Genomic DNA, 20,276 nt, shown 5'->3' on the forward strand with positions numbered 1-20,276 from the left:
CGGACCTTGAGTCGCTCTTTCCCCGAAATCGGTGAAGTCGCGATCATCACAATTTTATAGTTTTTTTCAGTTATCCATTCATACTCGTGGCCGAGATTTATCATTTTTTCGTCATGCGAATCATATTTTCGCAAGAGTTTTAGCAGAAGCATAAGAAATAAGTGATGGATCTAAGCCGATCAATTTGGAATTGGTTTCACTGGCCAGTCGTGTCCGAAACTATGGTACTTTTTATTAATGGAATTTTCTCGAATTGTGTGACACTGATTCATTTTACACTTCATTAATCGCTTTTTGAAAGAAAAATATTTTTTTTTATCTTTTAAAATAATCATTAATAGTGGCCTGTTTAAGAAAAAATATTTTTTTGTATAATAAAATCTTCCACATTATTTAAATTGGATGAATTATTCTGCGTAGCTGATTGAGACTTAAACCATTTTATTAATTTTGAAATATTGTTTTTTGTAATAGAAGGCCAAAAACAATAAAACCTTTTTTCTGACTTTGCTGTGATGGAAAGGATTAAATGAATTGATCCGACAAAAATCTTAGTTTAGTATAAAAGTATTATTTATTAAATTGCTAAATATAAGTACATATGATACAGTGTTGATTGCTATAATGGATGACCGAAGTTGGAAACAATATTTGTTCTTTATAATGTTAAACTTATTCACACCAGTGATCTCCAATCTATTTTCTGATAGATTGATTTATCGGACTCGCCGAGTGTGAATGCGGTCGCGCTTGGTTTTTAACAAGCCGAACTGCTACAAAATAGCCAGCTAGCAGCAGAAAGCATCGGTTGCTCAAGTGATCGCGAGCCAGGGGTTGCCCCCTTCAACGATCAGCTCTCGAAATCGTCAGCGCGCTAGAAGATGGACCTTCCTCAGCCGACAACTCCTCGAGCTTCGCAGCGCGCTGGAAGACAAGTCCTCCTCTGCCACTAGCATTCGCTGGAAATCAAAAATTACCGCTGACGCTAGGCTCCTTTAAGCGGCTAACTCGCCTTTTCTTACCGTGCTTGCGACGATCGGCGTCGTCACCACCTAGCGGTGACGAATCGAAACAAATATATTTAAGTTCTTGAAAATGTGCGATCACTTCAAATTATGAGATGATTTGAATCATATGAGTTCGAATTGTGTGATTTCCAGTGTAAATTGTTTTTCCAAAGAATAAAAGTTCAAGAAAATCACATAAAATTTACATTTTATTTCATTCACAAAAAAGTTGCATTTATCGTATTTTTTCATACATTTTTTGTTCAATTCACTATTACATAGATAATTTAAAAACTTTCTTTTTATTCATCAGGATCAGATTGTCGTTGTTATGATTGGCATGGTTGCATCATGGCTCAATCAATTGTTGGTTTAGAAAATGTTCAACCATATAAATTTTCTGAATGTAGCAGGGCTGATTATGTAACGGCGTTGAAGAATGGTAAAGACGTATGTTTATTAAATAAACCAAATGAGGTAAGTATCTTTACTCATTTTTCCCATGAAATTTTTCAGTTTTGCTTTGAAAACATAACTTCTTTTACCTCTTATAGTACCGAGTAACGAAGACCTAAAAAATTGATTATAAAAAATGTATTGGGCTGTATGCACATAAAGTTTTGGTGTTGCAAGTAATTAACATGATAATGCTATATAATTGAACTCTCATGGAGATTTTTTCTTTCATTAATAATGAATTTCGTGAACACTGCTCAATTTGCTCATTGTCAAGATGCACTAACAGTGACTTCGGTGCATAAAGTTTTTCAACGAAAACATGTCTGTTCAGCCAAATGGCCTCGTTTTAGATGGTTATCGACAGAAAAACTAGGTAAACGGTTTCCCCGATTTTGTACAAATTTTAATACATTTGAAGACGACTGACACATGAATTATAGATACTTGACTATTGTCTCATCCGGTATGGAAAGGTCATTTTACGTTGTACTGTGACTTCATTTTATTCAGGCTTGTGTTTAATTGTGCCGAACATCTAATTTGTGATCGAGATAGCTATTGCCGTTCAGTAAACATCAGGCAGCTCGAGCCAGTTGCAAAGTAAGCCTCGAGTATTTGTCAAGCTGTGTGAGATAAGTCAGTTAGTTGAATCATCTATGCTGATACCAATAATCATCTGCTAGCTCTACGCATTAGGGTGAGCGGTCTTTGGACGATTTTTGAAAATCTACTTGTAGTAGCAAATTTCTTTTAAAATTATATAAAAAAGGCATGTGCAATACAGGTGCATAAATGATTTTTTCTGCCTCTTCGAAGGGAATGTAGCTTTTTTCCCTTCATGGCTCCCCGTCGCACTCTGCAGGAGTCAGGAGCTTGGCATCTTTGGCTATCAGCAGGGTGCCAATGATTTTCCGCGTAATGGACGCTACTATTATCGAAGAGGAGGTCGTCAACGGCAGTGACCTGCGTTCCAACTAACTCATCATTCCGCCTTTATCCGCTGTCTTAGGTGCTTGTTGGTCCTGCAGCCCGTCATTCATAGCTTCCGACTTGCAACAAGTCGTCTGGACAGTGCTGGTATAACATCGCGAGGCATGCACTCACACTAACTCGCGTGGCTAACACCCATAGGACCGAGCGTGGGAAGATGTGTTCGTGTGTGTGTGTGTGTGTGTGTTTTTCCTTACTCAACCCCATTTGGACACTCACCGGTAACCGCCGCTAGTCATTGCTTTGGTGTGTTCGGGGTTAGTTGGGCATTTCTGCTGGTTCGTTGTATTTGGTCGTTTCCATCCTATCCCCATCCGTCGCATAGTAATATGCAACGATTAGGGGTTCAGGGACCCTGCGCGATGCCATCTCTCGATTGTCGTATCCCACTTCCGGAGCCGGGGTTCCCCACTGTGTGGTCACACATTGCTGTCATCTCCTCTTGAGTTAAGTATTAGAACTCGCTGCCCAGTGCCATCTTGTGAGTGTAGTTGCGCTTCTGTCGCCACCCTGCAAGTGACCAGGTTGCCGCATCAGCTTCATCATGTAAGTGTGGTTCTCGCTTCCGGCGCTACCCTGTAAGTCACGGTGGGTTTTTGATACTTCTTTCTGTTACCATCTTGTGTGTGTGGTTCTCACTTCTGACTTCATCGTGGGAGTGTTGTGCTCTGCATCTATCGCCAGCCTTGTGAGTCCTCGCCTCGGGCTCCTACTTATGGTTACCCTCTTCGCTTCCCGCTCGCACAGTGATCGGGGTTTTTTACCGCTTCGTATCCTGATGACATAGTTCGGTTCTTCTTTTTTTGAGTGGTACCACTTTGGGCCCGGGCTCAACCACACTAGGCGAAAAAACATCCTCAAATATTCGTTCAATGGGAATCGAATCCACGCCTTACGGCACATCCTTGTATCAGCAGGCAAGAACTATACCCACTGAGCCAAGGAGTCCGGTGTTTTTTTTTTTTTTTTTTTTGAATGTATTATTTTATTTTATTTAGTAACAAGAGAAAACAGAAATTTACATTAGGTAGCAAATGCAACATATGGGTTTGGGCTGTAAATAGGTTATGTAGATACATCCACATTAAATTTCCCTTTGTTCCATCCCCGCCGTTAGGCAGTACTTCACGGTGCTTCCATCGGGCCTTCGTCGACTGGTCCCATGCTTCCTGCCACTTGTTTATCGTTGCCAAGCGTTCATCGTCCTTTGCGTCCTTTCGGCGGCGGCCGTAGAGCCACGCTCGCTCGTCCGTGAGAAGGGCCAGCGGTGGTATGCCAGCAAGGACATATGTGGCCTCGTAAGAGACATGTGGCCGGCCTTCCGATCACACGCAGGCAGACTCGTCGGTGGACTGACTCAGCCTGGCGAATGTAGGCTCGCTTTTGTGCGGCTGTGCTCCAAATGGGGGCTCCATACAGGAGTATAGAGTTAACGACGTTGGCATACAGCTTACGTTGGCTACTTCTGGGCCTCCCAGAGTTGAGCATGATCTTCGTAAGGGCACCGATCACACCGGCTGTCTTCGCGCTGACTGTTTGGAGGTGGTGGTCGAACTTCATCTTGGCGTCGATTTGCAGGCCCAGGTAGCGGATGGACGGCGACGAGCGTATGCTGTGGTCGGCTACCGTGATGGTGATGGTTTCCATTTCCCTCCTGCTTGTGATGAGCAGGGCCTCCGTCTTGTGGTCAGCTGTTTGTAAGCTGAGAGCTTGGAGCGCGCCTTGCACCTGTAGAATGGCAGCGTTCAGATCGTGTTTGATATGACATAGGTGTTTGGCGACAGCCACCACTGCGATGTCGTCCGCGAAACTGACGATACGAACATCGACCTCGAAGTTGAGGCGCAAGATGGCGTCGTACATGACATTCCACAGGATCGGGCCCAAGACTGAACCCTGCGGGGCACCTTCCGTGACTTCATAGGACTCTGGACCATCGTCCGTAGTAAAGTCGAGCACTCTTGCTGAGAAGTAGCTGAAGATTATTCTCAGCAAGTAATCGGGTACGAGCAATAGTCGGGGGGTTTACCTGGCTTTGCAAGCAGGACGAGCCTCTGGCGTTTCCAGCCAGACGGATAGACGCCGGTCTCCAGACACGTCGTGTACACCCGCAGGAAGATGTTGGGACGTGCAGGAATAGCGAGCCCGAACGCCGAGTTGGGTACGCCATCCGGGCTGGGCGCCGAGCGCTCTTTGATCCTCGACTAAGCTCCTTTGGTGTGTGTGTGTGTGTGTGTGTGTGTGTGTGTGGTTTTTTTTTCTCGGGGAGGAGGGAAATCCTATTTACAGATTCAACATGCGACAAAGGTATTTGTCGCATGGATATATCGGACTCGAGTAGTGTACTGTTGGTGTGTACAGGTGTTGTGTGGGTGGGTAGTGTGCCTCTCTACTCATACCGACTTAAACCCATCCTCTTCGTCTGCCTTTGTTATTCTCCGCGGGACCACTGTTAGGCATTACTTCGCGGGGAAGGCTGTAACTCCTTGGGAGCTAATCTATGGTTTAGCTTGTCTTTCGGATTGCGTCTTCTTCGTCATCTTCTTCTTGCATTCTCCTCGCTTCTAAGTCTTGTCATGACTGAGCTAGTGAAGGAGGACGTTGCTTCGCAGTTTCGCTCGTTTTCGAGCATGAATCCAACAAATGTCTCAGACTCCAATGGTCCGTTTGATAGGCGGTAAAGCTTTTCTCTTTCCACCGTGAATCGAGGGCAGTGGAAGATGACATGTTCGACGTTCTCCACTGCAGGATGGCAGGTCGGACACGAGCTGCTTGTGTCGTTCTTTGTACTACATAGGTAAGACCTAAGGCAGCCGTGCCCGGACAGGAGTGGCGTGAGGTGGTAGTTCACTTCTCCATGCCTCCTTTCGATCTACGCGGCGATGCTCTGTATAAGCCGGTGAGTCCACCGACCTTTCGTTGTGGTAGACCACTGGGTCTGCCACTTCGCCAGCGTCTTGACACGCTCATCACTAGTGGCTTCACTCCTGGCGTCCTCACGACTGTGCTCGTAGAGCCTTGAGCGTTCGTCAATGAGGAGGACCAGTGGTGGAGTGCCGGCAAGAACATGCACCGCCTCGTGGGAAATGCTGCGGAAGCCGCATATCGCACGAAGACAGGCGCGCCGATGGATTGCTTCTGCCTTGCGGACATATCTGTGTGTTTCTGTAGCCTCTCTCTATGTTGGGGCTCCGTAGAGGAGGACTGAGTCAACAACGTTGGTATAAAGCCTGCGCTGGCTACTGGCCCCCGATGTTGGGCATCAAGCCGGATGGCGTCGTCTGCGCTTGCCTTGATATCTTCCAATTTTTCGTCAACGATCGTAAGTTTCAGAGAATGGGGCCAAGCACAGAGCTCTGGGGGACACCCACTGTGACACTGTAGATCTCCACGCCATCGTCAGTGGAGTACTCCAGCACCCTGTCGCTGAAATAGCTGGCGATAATTCGTGGAAGATAGGGTGGCACTCCCATCTTCTCTAAGGCGCTGAGGATATGATTCCAGCGATCCACAATGATCCTTTCCAGAAGCTTGCCTGCGGTGTCCAGCATGCAGAGCGGGCGGTACGACGAGAGCTTGAAGGCAGGCTTGCTTGGTTTTAGCATTAAGACGAGCCTTTGACGCTTCCAGCGCCAGGGAAAACATCCTTCGCTGAGGCATGCCGTAAAAACACGGCGAAAGACATCCATGCGAGTACCTACTGCGTCTTTTAGGGCAAGGTTAGGGATTCCGTCTGGCCCCGGAGCCGCCTGGTCACGCACCCCGCGGTACACTCCACGAAGTTCCCCAACGCTTACCTCAGGGATCCGCTCCTCGTACGTCCGGGCAGGCAGGCCAATTCGAAGAGTTGCGACTCTTGGGAAAAGCGTCGAGACCACTTATCGCACCAGCTCGGGCTCGCCGGAGGATACTCTTCTGGGGCTCTTAAGGCATGACATGACTGTCCGGTATGGTTTGCCCCACACGTCACGGTCCACCTCATCACATAGCTGCTTCCAGCAGCGGCGCTTACTATCCCTAATGGCCACGTGCAGATTCCTACGTGCCACGGTGAAGTCCTCTCGTTGGGCGGCCTTGTTGTCACGACCACGCGCTCGCTGAGCGAGTCTCCGTGCCCACAGGCATGCCCGCCGACACTCCGCGATGTCCTCAGTCCACCATTAGACCGACTCATGCCGTCGGCGGCCGTCTCCCCTCAGCATGGAGGCGTCACAGGCTTTCATGAGTGCGGACATAAGCTCATTCGCCATTCGTTCAGGGCACGCTGAACAAACGTCAACGCTAGACATCATTTCGCCGAAGCAATCCCTGTCCATCGTGCAGACGCTCCACTTGCAACGGCCGGCTGGAGCAGGGTTGGAGCCCGCAGGGAGAACCTTAAACACTATGGCATGGTGGTCGCTGCCGGTGTAGGCGTCACTGACGCGCCAGGACTTGACTCGCTCGGAGAGCGTGTCACTGGCGAAGGTCGGGTCGATCACGGGGCCTCCCTGCGAACCAACAAAAGTTGGTCTCGAACCGGTGTTCGGTAGCAGCACATCGAGTGGTGAGATTGCATCGAGCAACATCTCGCCTCTTGGTCTCGACTCACTGCTGCCCCACTCAGTGGACCAGACATTGAAGTCACCAGCTAACAGGACTGGTTTTTTTCCTCTAGCTTCGTCAACAATGCTGGCCAATAAGCCAGCGAACTCACCAATGGAAAGTCGAGGGGGCGCATATACGCTGAAAAAGTATATTCGAGCTATCTGCGCCTAGGTGTAAAAACGACTTTGCCTAGAGGCACGCCGTTGCACAGGAACTCCTGCCCGCATCCAGATAGCCTCTTGACTGTCGGCATCGGATATCCAGGTATGTGGTGACCGGAGGTCTCTGTATTGGTCGCTCAGAATCGCCACGTCGATCTTCATCTTCTTCACCGACTTCATTAGAAGGCTTTGGGCCGCCATGCAGTGGTTCAGGTTAAGCTGAAGGACACGGGTTATTTTGCGCCTTGCAGGTGCTTCCTGGGGAGTGGACAACTTATGCTCATGGAAGAGTGGGGTTTAATTCCTCCACCCTGGCAGAAGACGCAAGAGGGCTCGTTCTTGCACTTCTTCGACATGTGGCCTGACACACCGCAGAGTAGACAGCATTTGGTGCGGTCTGGGCCTTTGCGTCCGGACGCGGTATAGTCGAAGCCTCAGCATCGATAGCAGCGTAAGGTTTCACGCTTTTTGCGGGTTCGACAGTTGACCCTACCAACTCTTATATGGTCGAGTTTAAGCAGTTTTCCTGCAAGATAACAGGCAGGACAACCACAGCCGTTTGTGTCCCTGCGTAAGACTTTCGCAGGGACTTGACTGCTTCCAGGGACAGCTCAGAGGCTCTTTCTAGCTGCTTGTGGAGGGCTGAGAGAATCTCATCTCTTGTGGCAGCCTCATCAAGGTCTCTGATCTCTACGAGGGAGACCTGAGGACGAGCTCTGGTTGTGGCCAGCTCACCAAGGGCTTCGTCGAGAGCTCGACACATCTACTTGGCGTCCCCAGAGGCCTTCCTTAGCTCTAGCAGAAGGTCGCCGCCTTTTATTTTAAATTTCAAACAAAAAATTTTTTTAGTTTATCACATGATTTAATATTTCCAACTTAATTTCATCATTGATAAATTGAAAAATACTCAAAACACTTTATTCTTTCTTTTTTTACCCTTTTTGTTTATGTCTTCGAAAAAACTATAACAAAATCTGGAGACAAGCCTTTCCTTCAATTCTTTAAAGTTATCTTTGCTCTTTCTGAATTAGTAGGCAGGAAAAAAATTTTTAATTTTTTTCATTTTCAACAATAAGTAAAAACCATCTTTGGAGGAAGCTTCTTGCCAATGAATCGGCAGCGTTTTTGTTTAAATGGTTCGTAAGAATTCTAAAGTTGACTAATATCAATTTTTATTTTAGGTCTATATTTTTTTTAAATGAAATGAAAAGGATGTTGAGGTGTATGTGTCCCCCTTAAATATATGACTCGACTTGTTATACTCGGCTTCATGATGACTCTGCACGGTAGATGCGGGTATGGATTCAAAGGAGTTCGCAAAATGACTTACTTGTGGTGACTAGGGGTTGAAGATTGGCGTAAATACTCTTGGCAACCTGGACCCAACAAAAGCGGTAGTAGGTGTTCGGCAGTGGAAGGACACTTGTCGTAGCGCAGCAGCTCACACTTTTGCGTGTTGAATAATAATGATATGGAGTATCGAAGGAGGAATTCTATCGCACGCTCGCGCTAGGGCTCATAGAAACAGAGTGCTTCACGCTGGTCAAACGCCGGCTATTCAAGCCCATGGCGCCGAAAGCGTCGTCTGCTATCTTCGCAACATGCTGCTCAGCATCTCCAACATTCGGCTCGCAAGCATGTAACGGTCTCAATCACGGAACCCTCAATTAAATAAATAAATACGAATAATAAGTAAAATTTATAAGAAAAAATATACATAACTTTGCGCTCAAATATAGTTCATTGGCGGCTTCATTCAGAAACTTGTTAATTTCTTCTTTAGTAAATATGACTGACTTTTTACAACGGTAGCAAGAAAATTTTTTTTTTTAAAAAGGCAGTTAGTTGAAAATATTTGACAATGGCGATTTTGTTGTCGGCTTTGATAGTCGCTTTTAATTTTAAATAAATCGACCCAAGACTTATAGGCACGTATGATTCAGACAAATGCACAAAATAGGCTAATAGCAAATCTTCGCAATATTGATTGCGAGCAAATCTAGCGAAACATTTTGGGCCATTTCTCTTATCTCTTTTGATACAATTTCATTAACCCCCTACGTCACTTGAATCGTCGCTCGACATTATTATACTTTTACACAGTTTGCTATAAAACAACTGAACAATATCACTTCCAATCGCGTATGTTAATAGGTGGTTCAAATGAGCGCTATTTCAAGAAACAATGGCGGATGGGAAAAACCTCAATCGTTGTGTGTCACTGCGTGTCGCTGTGTTTGGCCATATAATGTATCGCTATGATTCGCAACGATCGCTAGATCCTGCCTGCTACATAATGTACTATTAAATGTCATTTATTTCTCAATGATGAGAATAAAAATAGTTTTCAAAAAAATTTTTTTTAAATATGTTAGTCTGTTTTCTTGAAACACGCGTTAACTTAGTAAAAAATGATTTTTCAATGGCGGACAATACACAAATGAAATCTCTTCTTTGAATAACGTTATTTTTGAAAATTTTCGCTATTTTGTAAATTTATTATAAATTGCTGTATTAAAGAGTATATCCAATTTTTTCGATTTTCAAATACTCATTACTATACATTTTCCAATTGTGTATGATAAATTTTCGATTAACTAATGAATATTATTTTGTAACAGCTTGATATTAGGCGTCTATGTGGGAATAGAATCATTGATGATGGTGAAGAATGCGATTGTGGAACTATTGATGAATGTGCAAATTTTGATCCATGCTGTGACGCTATAACTTGTAAATTATTTCGAGAAGCAGAATGTGCATCTGGACCCTGTTGCAAGAACTGCAAGGTAACCATCTTCATATACATAATTGAATAACATTTCTTTTTATGCTATAAAGACAGAAATCAATTACCCACTATCGGTTACACACTGAATGATAATCAGTGCTGTTTGTAATAACTGACTGATGCACGTGAAGCATATTATTGAAAATACTATTATATGTATAACACTGAACATAAATGAAGCTCCAGTTTATTGCCTATAATTGTTTAATCAAATTGATTTTGCTAAAAAGGGCTTCGGAGATGTATTCTACGGGACATTTGCGAACTGAGTAAGCAAAACAAAAAATTTATTTTTTGATCTAGTCTTATGAAATCCTCCCCTTGAATAAGTGTTTTTCATTCATTTTTCAACGTGACAAGCTGCCTGCTGTTTATCTGTATCTCTCGCAGTGTCTTTCTGATTTTACGCTATAATTTTGCCAAACGTGGTTAGCAGGTTCACGGACGAATTTGTTAAGCTAAAATTATGCGATATCGCCATGAATAAGCCGATATTTTGTTACAATATTAAGTCTATTTGAAGATTATTAATACCATAGAGTAATTAATGCATGGTGCACCAGGTCGCCGATTTGGCCCCCGTGAAGATTTCTTCGAGAATTTTCGTTATTTTTGGGTTGTACTGACTAGGTAAAATGATACTAAATCATTTAATTTTTACAATACCTGTACAAAAACCTCAATTTAATCATGTTGCAACGCTTGTTCATATATGTACTGTGCAAAAGATGGCTAACCCCATTCCGTCGATCTGTTGCACCAAGTCACCGATCTGGCCCCTGTAAAAACTTCTTAAAGAATTTTCTTTATTTTTGAGTTTTGCCGACTAGGTTAAAGGCGTCAAATCACCAGGTCGCCCAAGGTTTCACAAGGCACAAGGTCGGTTAAATGTTTCAATCAGACTTTCAGCTGACCACCCTCAACAACCCCTAAAACTTTCAGAACATTACGTGACGTCGTTCTCTAGAAACCGTTGACACAAAATATGCCGAAATCAATTGAGCTGAAAGGATAAACGACTTCGCTTCGCTCAGCATTAATGCGTAAATCTTGTGAAATTTTAATATTTGTATCAACTCTACAATATTTGTGTAAAAACTTAAAAATTACCATTTGTGGCATTGTTAATATTAAACCTTCAACTTTTTCTCTTCTAGAGAACAACTTCTACACGGAAAATGTTTTAAGTGCGCTGCCGTACTTTTGGCGGTAGCGCTGCGAACGCTCTGTCTTGAGAGCGCGACATTATCGTTTTGGGAACGCAGAGCTCCCTAAGTTCAGGCATGTCTCTTGTCTCATGGGTCTGAGAGCGAAGCAATCTCATGATTGGGAAGAATATGAGCTCGAGCGATGACGATGACTAAGCGCTCGCGCGCGGATGATATTAATGTGGCGATGGCAGGAAATTCATTATTAGAAAACATATATGAATAAACAACTTTATTAATGTATATTTACAAACATATTTATTAGATACAATATCTAGAAGCAATTAAATTTTTTTTTATAAATAAAACAGGGTACAACATGGGTAGATCCTCGTAAGGTATCAATTTAAATACATTTGTCAGCCTTACATTATAAGCGTAGAAATGATCATCAAACGTTATCTATTTATAAATTTGAATATAGAAAAGTATTCTATCTGAATCATTTACTATTTCGATTATTTTTCCGAAATCCTTTTCAAGATTTGTCGCATTAATTACAATTAATGTATTTTTATGATATTTTGTCCCTTTGATGGTCACATATCCATGACAAGTATGGTTGTTTAATTTAATAGAATGGTTTATTAGATCCTCTTTCAAAGAAGGACCAAAAATGATTTGTTCATCAACTTTCATATTACCATTTGAATCTTACATACCAAAAGCTTGCTTAGTAGCAATAGTGATTAAAGGATTTTTATTGCAACTAGTACTTTGAAAATTCAATCGAATTCGTCTATGATACGATTCAAATCGCATGCCCCAAAAGTTGATACATGGACCGTTCAAATTTAATATGCGTGCATAACGTGTAAGTAAGTGCAGCTTATAAGGTAAAACGGGTTTTAGATTTTTATAATAATTATTATGTTTAAAAATAACACGACTCAAATTAGAAATCAAAGAGTCAGTCATCCTAGGTAAAGTAACAATATCTAGAATTCGACGCATATATTTGTACAACTTCCAGTACTTATCATTTTGAGGGACTAAATCGCCTATAATAATAATACCGCCAAAAGTACGGCAGCGAACTTAAAACATTTTCCGTGTAGTGGGATTCAAACTCGAATTCATACAAAAATCATGCATTTTATGGCGTTTATTATGCGTTTTGAAATTCAACTTATTCTATTTTCAATTTTGAAATTCTAATTACTGATAGGCCCATCGAGCTTTACTATCGAAGTCAACACCGAAAAATTCTCAGAAACTGTTCTTTCGAAAAAAATATCATTGAATGGTGTGCATTGTTACCTGAGCCTTCTTGACTCGTAAGAAAAATTCAATTAGATGATTAATATTTTCAGGATTTTTTTTATGTGAAACATCTTTATCGGTGTTTTGCATGAAGGGTAAAAGTTAAATAAGTTAAAAACCAAAATAATCCAAAAACATGAATCAATAGTCAACACAAAAAACCAAATTAAAAACTAAAAAATCAAAAAACTAGAAAAAAATTCAGAAAATCCCAACACAAGCATCAATGTTTCACATCTGGTGCATTATGAAAGAGTGCTTACTCGTAAAAACTCCTAAAAAAATTATTTTCGTGAAAAAGGGGTTTTTGGCTTCAAAAGGTTGTGACGACCAAGTACGTGGCCGTACGAACACTCGTCTGCTGCGCGATCAGCTGAGCGAGTCGCGTAGCAGACGAGCGCGCCGCTGTAGGCCCCGCGCGGGCACTTGCGTTGCTAGGCAACGCGCGGCCCCCACCGTCGGCGCCCGCCTATATAAACGAGCGAGCCGCAGCGGTAAAGCAGATTCGGCTCCGGCCAAAGCGAGCGATACATCGTGAGCACACGAGGTGAGAAGCTCGACTCTTAATACGTGAGCACACGCATCAAGCTGTGTACGTGAGCACACGTAACACACTCAAACCTTTCCGTGCGTGAGCACACGCACTCTCTCCGACTCTCGTGGGCACACGTGAGCATCCCCGTCCCGATCCCCGTACCGTTCCTCCGTTCCTCCGTTCCGTACCGACCGACCCGGGGCTGTTTATGTGTGACACTTGATCCGATAGATATATACTTATACGAACCGACACTCACTTTGTTCCAGGTACCGACTGTCCGGTCCTATCCGACCAACGGGTAATCCACCGCACCTGTGTCCGCTTTGCCTGTCACCTAATTGCTTAGCTATCATTGATTAATCTTTGCTTAATTGTTAATATTGAATAATCATTTGTTGCTTTTCTTATTTCTTTGCAATCAAAGTTAATATTTTCCTTTGCTTTCTGCTCTTTCTAACTAAAGTCCAATCCTTTTGTTTACTTAATTTATTTGTTATATTTGTAAATAATTAATCATTAGTTTATTAATAAAACAACAAATACTTGTTACCGAACTTTACGACTTATCATTATAAGCCCCCACCAGATCCCACCGTTACAAGGTGCGTTCACATCTCTGAAAAAATTTGAAATTTTTTTTTTTTTTTCATCTGTAATCTTTTTATTTGAAATCTGTCAATACAGGACAATAATTAAATACATTTAGCGTGTATTGAGTGAATAGTGCTAGTCTGGAGGGTGCGCCACTGTACACCAGACAGTTTTTAGCGATTTATTTGTGGGTTTGTCCTAAAATGGCCAGACCGAGTTTAGCTGATTAAAAGCTTCTGTGCCTTCTTGAGTCTCGACCGTATGAGAGATGGGGCCAAAATCAACGCCAGAAGGTTGGAGTGTAGTTCCAGCCTACACCCGTATTTTTTGCGACACTTGTCGATCTCCTCTCGGATCGTCGGGATTCTGAGGTCTCCCCAAATCACCTCATTTGGCACAAACCAAACATCGAAGCACCTTGGCCTAAAAATGCTCGATCACTTAAATATTTGAGTTTGCCGCTCTGCCCCAGAGCTGACAACCGTACGTCCAAATCGGCCTTCAGAATTGCCTTGTATAACAACACCTTATTTTCCAGAGAAAGAGCTGAGTTGCGGCCAATCAGCCAGTACAACGAACGCAGCTTGAGGCCCAGTTGCTTTCTTTTAGACCATACATGCACTCTCCACGTCAGACGGTGGTCGAGGTGCAGTCCCAGGTATTTTACCTGGTCGCTCACCGGGATCGGGCTACCATAAAAAAACACCTAAGCGCAAGTCTCTCTTCTGAGGGTGAAAGTGATGTGTGCAGATTTATCTGCATTGACTTTGACACGCCATTTGCTAAACCACTCTTGCACATTCTCAAGACGGCTTTGGATTTTTTAGGAGTCCATAAATACCTTCGAGTAAGCCGCTAGAAGGGCAGTATCATCTTCGCGATATTTAAGATAGTTGTGATATGAGGTATCTCGCTAAAACTAAGAGCTACCGAAAGGAACTGTTACTTTAACAGACACCTTGGCTGAGCGACGGTCAGAGTACCATTAGTACGCAACATAAGCGTTATTCTTTTTAACCATTGTTCATTTTTCTTATCTAATTGTAATAAATAATTATCAAATTAATAAACAGTTCTTATTGCATTTTAGTAAATCAATGCACTTCAAAAAACTATTCTGTTTCAGCTAAAATTAAGTGGATCTATTTGTCGAGAAGCAACTAACGAATGTGACCTACCTGAGTTTTGCTCTGGTAATGTTGGTTCGTGTCCAATTGATGTTTTCAAGAAAAATGGACACCCTTGCGCAAGCGGCGAAGGATTTTGTTTCAATGGCCAATGTCCTGCCCTTAATCAACAATGTCGACAAATATGGGGATACGGAGGAATGGCTGCAGATAGACAATGCTTTGAACAATTTAATTCAAAAGGATCTATAAATGGTCATTGTGGTACAGATCGTTCAGGTCATTTCATAAAATGTGAAGCAGAGTAAGTAAAAATTATCATATGTTTATAAGAAAATATGAAAATTCATAAATATAGCATCTTCAGACGACCATTACGCTCAAACCTTTAATTTTGGATCTTTAGACCTATACGACCTCGACTCGAATCAAAATCTCTATAAACTCATTCTATATCTCTTGTATCTTTTCCCATTTTATTATTTTTCCGTTCTTCTTTGTTCTATCATTTAAATATACAAGAATCTGCTTATGATCTTTATGGTTTATATGACTATCCGTTTAATCTTGTTGAAAATCACAAATGTTTGTGACTCTCTTATTTTAGTATGTGCTATGCTTGTGTGTGTGTGCGAAGTGTGATTCATATGGTATACGCGCGCTCACGCGAGACGCTGGCCCAAGAGTGGGGATACCAGTCCCTTCGTGCCTGTGCGCTCGGCGCTCGGCAGATTACGTCTGACCACGGCCGCGAAAACACATACTCTGTCATTTATTCTTTATTTCTTATATTTATAATAATAAATCAGTTTAATATAAGCATTATTATTATATTTATTTCACGACCTCCCAATAAATCTGGTCTAAACAGTCGTTTTCGGTTCCATCCTATGACCAGTAGACTGGAAGCAAAAAAAGAAATTTTTTTTATTTTGCCCGGACCAAACGGAAAAGTGATCAATTTACCAAAAAAATAGTCTGTGCAAAATTTTAGCTAATATAAATTGAGATAACCCGTGCCACCAGTCGCTTGAAGGTTTTTAAATTTGATTCAAATTAAATTTTTCCGCTTCTTTACAGCAATATTCAAATGGCTCTGTAGCCATCAATTTTTAAGCAAATCAAAATTTAGAGTTTTTAAAAAATTAAAGGTCTTAAAAAGACCTTTAATTTGCTTTTTTCAAAGTTTTGATTGCTTCAAAATTAACTGCTGTAGAGCCATTTGAATATTGCTAAAAAATGGAAAAAAATCGCAATTTTTCTAGTTTTCTAATAGCTGAGGTTCGCTCGGAGAAACACCAATTTTTCCTAAACTCCAAGGTATTTTTTCGTGTGTAATAAGCTAAAAATCTGAGTGAAAAAAATCTGAAAAAATTCTAGCGTATTCTTTGATCAATTCTAAGAACTTTTTATTTGTAAAATTTTTTCGTTAAGCCCTTCTTTTTCGATTTAAAAATTCTAGAAGGTTTCTAAAAAATTTTGGTGTTCTAACCGCCATTTTGTTTACTTAAACTTTATTTTTTCCAATCTAAACCACGATAACTTTCAGTTTAGGGTCTATGGACGCTTCATTAGCACCCGAGACGCCAGGACTTCAACGATTTTCATGTGAAAAATTGAAAAGAAACAAATTTTTTATTCAAAACCGCGTTTTTTTGGATAAAATCAGCCATAACTTTTGACGGGTTGGTTATATCAAAAATCTGACGCTGGATTCGAAAAGTTCATTAAATTTTGCGTAGATTATGCTTACTCGCAATTTTTTCAGACCCCATTTTAAACAAAAATATAACGCCTCAAAAAAGTATCAAAAAAGTGTCTATCCTGGACTTAATGGATTAACTTTACTAAAGTGTCCTTTAATTCCTACAAATCCCCAAAAAATTTTTAAAACATCATGTTCAACGTATTTTTCGACGTGAAACCAATGGTGACCTTGGATTTGACCCTCATTTTTTATTGCATATTTGAAAAGAGCAGAAAATTTTACGTTCAAATACATCTATAGTTTTTTTTTGAGGTTATTTTATTTCATTTCTTATATGAGATTATTCTAGGTTCTATGAAGGTCTTTTAGCGTACAACATCGCCCTTAAGTGACCATGAACATATTATTCTATAACCTTCAAAAAAACTAAAGATGTATTTTTTTTTTTTTTTTTTTTTTTTTTTTTTTTTTTTTTTTTTTTTTTTTTTTTTTTTTTTTTTTTTTTTTTTTTTTTTTTTTTTTTTTTTTTTTTTTTTTTTTTTTTTTTTTTTTTTTTTTTTTTTTTTTTTTTTTTTTTTTTTTTTTTTTTTTTTTTTTTTTTTTTTTTTTTTTTTTTTTTTTTTTTTTTTTTTTTTTTTTTTTTTTTTTTTTTTTTTTTTTTTTTTTTTTTTTTTTTTTTTTTTTTTTTTTTTTTTTTTTTTTTTTTTTTTTTTTTTTTTTTTTTTTTTTTTTTTTTTTTTTTTTTTTTTTTTTTTTTTTTTTTTTTTTTTTTTTTTTTTTTTTTTTTTTTTTTTTTTTTTTTTTTTTTTTTTTTTTTTTTTTTTTTTTTTTTTTTTTTTTTTTTTTTTTTTTTTTTTTTTTTTTTTTTTTTTTTTTTTTTTTTTTTTTTTTTTTTTTTATTTTCAAGAGATTATGATACAATCTGTCCTTATAGGACAATGAGTTCATTTGCTATGCAATTTAGTTGTTTATATCATTGTGAAATTACAAATATCCTCTTCCGTGAAAATCCAATGATTTCACGCGAAGTCTATAAAAGTTGAAAATTAAATTACATAAAAAGAGCAGATATTACATTCTTGGTAGTTTTATATGTTATGCATTGTTTGTCTCGATCAATCTTAATCTTTTTAGTCGTGTTCTTTTTTTATTTACTGTTGGCAGTGCTCTGGCCAGGTTGTTGGGGGTTCAGATAACCTTTTGTCGTATCTTCGGTAACTTGCTTTGATTTCCTCCTGCACTGAACTTATTTTAAGGTCTTTTAGGATGAGGTTGTTAGGCATGTACCAGGGTGCGTCAACTAAGCTTTGCAAGGTTTTATTCTGGAACCTTTCGATAATATCGATGTTCGTTTTTGATGCCACTCCCCACATCTGGATACCGTATGTCCACACCGGTTTAAGTAGCGATAGATATAATCGGAGCTTGTTTTCTAGTGATAATTGCGATCTTTTTCCCAGAAGCCAGTACATCTTTTTGACCTTGAGATTCAGATGCATCCTCTTGTTCCAGATGTGAGGGCGCCATGTCAAACGACGGTCCAGATAAATACCAAGATATTTAACTTGGTTTTTCTTGTGGTATTACTTTATCATTTAGTTTGATTGGAGGACATGTATCCTTCTTTAGCGTAAATGTAATGTTGACCGACTTAGTTTCGTTGACGCTAATCCTCCAGGTTTTAAACCACTCCTCCATTCGACTCATGTGGGTTTGCATGATATCCGCGGCTAAGATGTGATCTGTATTCGTATAAAGCAATGCTGTATCGTCAGCATAGGTGGCAATGGTGATGTTTTGTTCCGTCGGGAAATCTGCTGTGTACATGAGGTACAGGGTTGGTCCCAAAATACTACCCTGTGGTACTCCAGCCTCGATGGGATAGAATGCAGAGAAGTGATTTTCGCATTCCACCCTGAAGGATCTATCACTTAGATATGATTCCATAAGCGCTACCATTTTGCTGGGCAAACATTTCCTCAGTTTATGAATGAGTCCCTTGTGCCAGACCTTGTCAAAGGCCTGTGAAATATCAAGGAACACTGCGTTACAAAATTCATTCCTTTCAAATGCAGTCCTGATCAGTGCAGTGATCCTATTTATTTGCTCTATGGTGGCATGCTTCTTACGAAACCCAAAATGATAATTTGGAATCAGCGTTTTTTCTTCGATAATTTTATGAAGCCTCTTTGCGATTGTGATTTCCAGGATTTTTGCGAGGACTGGCAGCAAGCTTATGGGTCTGTAAGATGTTACCTTGGTAGGGTCTTTTCCCGGTTTAGCTATCAAAATGATTTGTGCTATTTTTAGTTTAATTTAGAAAAATTGCGATTTTTAGTTGCTTTGGGAAGTATGAGAGCCGGTAAGACGCGTTTAACAGGATTGTTATGTGTCTTACTGCCTTTGAGGGTAGCTCCTTGAATACCTTTCCAGAGATTCCGTCAAAACCTGGAGCTTTCTTGAAATTTAGGTTTTTAATTATTTCCGAAACTTCATTAATTTTGACCGAGATCGGCGCATTGTTTAAATTGTCTTGAGGTGGGCATTCAGCCAGAATTTCATTTTCTTTTTCTTCGGCGACCATTCTATCGTGTGGAGTGAAAGTTTCTTTCAAGTGTGAAGCAAAAAGATTTGCCTTATCCATAGGCGTTCTCGCCCATGAGTTATTCGGGTTATAAAGAGGAGGAATGTGCTGCTTGGGTCTCTTTAAATGCTTTGTAGCTTTCCAGAGTGAATAGTTAGTATTTTTATCCGCCGTAAGATTTTTAAGGTAATTATTTAGTCTATTATTTTTATGCTCAATCAGCATTTTCTTTAAGTCTTTGATTGCTTTATTGAAATGATATTTATCGGCCGGTGTTCTCGTTTTTTGCCAAACTCTACGCAACCTTCTTTTTTCTCTGATTTGTTGCTCGATTTGTTTTGGTAGGTAAAAAAGCTTAGGTTTATCTTTGATCGTTGGGGTTGCTATATCTAGAGCGTCAAATATACAGTTGTATAGGCCTTTAATAGCATCATCGAGGTCAGAGTTGCTCTTCAAGCGCACATTACAAAAGATGTATTTGAACCTTAAAATTTTCCGCTCTTTTGGGGGTCACCGAGCGAAAAATCAATTTTAGTTCGTTGTAGCTTAGAGGTTCTGTTCAAGGTCAAATCCATGGTCACCATTGGTTTTCTCGTCGAAAAATATGTCAAACATGATGTTTTGAAAATTTATTAGGGATTTGTAGAAAATAAAGGACACTTTAGTAAAGTTAAGCTCGAAATCGCGATTCTATTTTTCAATTTCGTTAATGATTATATTCTTAATTTGGCTGTAGATTTAGTTCTGAGGCACCTTTGAGCGCGTTAGGGGGCTTAAAAGACAGGTCTCGAGATGCTTCTAATCATCAGTAGTATTTGAAAAATGTTGCAGTATTTTGTGAATGTCGTCACAATAAAAAGCGCGTGATCATTAGACGGATGAAAGCAAAAAAAAAATACGAAAAAATTAAATATTTTTAATGTCTCTATACGGAGCTAGGATGCAATATTCCAGTCAAAATCTACGTCATTTTTTAGCTTATTACACACGAAAAAATACCCCGGAGTTTAGGAAAAATTAGTGTTTCTCCCAACGAACCTCAGCTATTAGAAAACTAGAAAAATTGCGATTTTTTTCCATTTTTCAGCAATATTCAAATGGCTCTACAGCAGTTATTTTTGAAGCAATCAAAACTTTGAAAAAAGCAAATTAAAGGTCTTTTTAAGAGGAGCGGGAGAAGAAAAGTTGGGAGGGGTTTACATATCTCTTGCTTGCTTACCTCCTCACATGGCAGGTAAAAATGAAAACGTGTTTCTTTCAAC

General features: G+C 40.3%; 1 protein-coding gene across 1 annotated transcript in view; it reads left to right on the top strand.

Annotated features, from left to right (window-relative positions):
* Nucleotides 1–20,276, top strand: part of LOC106648904 (disintegrin and metalloproteinase domain-containing protein 11) — a 225,584-nt gene that overhangs the window by 129,829 nt on the left and 75,479 nt on the right. Inside the window, exons 12-14 of the mRNA XM_023460222.1 lie at nt 1,321–1,484; nt 9,826–9,993; nt 14,722–15,026. Of these exons, the coding sequence (XP_023315990.1) occupies nt 1,321–1,484; nt 9,826–9,993; nt 14,722–15,026 (637 nt within the window). The remainder of the gene's footprint in view (nt 1–1,320; nt 1,485–9,825; nt 9,994–14,721; nt 15,027–20,276) is intronic.

Source organism: Trichogramma pretiosum, unplaced genomic scaffold (genome assembly GCF_000599845.2).
Source record: "Trichogramma pretiosum strain Unisexual culture from Peru unplaced genomic scaffold, Tpre_2.0 scaffold116, whole genome shotgun sequence".
In the NCBI taxonomy this organism is placed as follows: domain Eukaryota; kingdom Metazoa; phylum Arthropoda; class Insecta; order Hymenoptera; family Trichogrammatidae; genus Trichogramma; species Trichogramma pretiosum.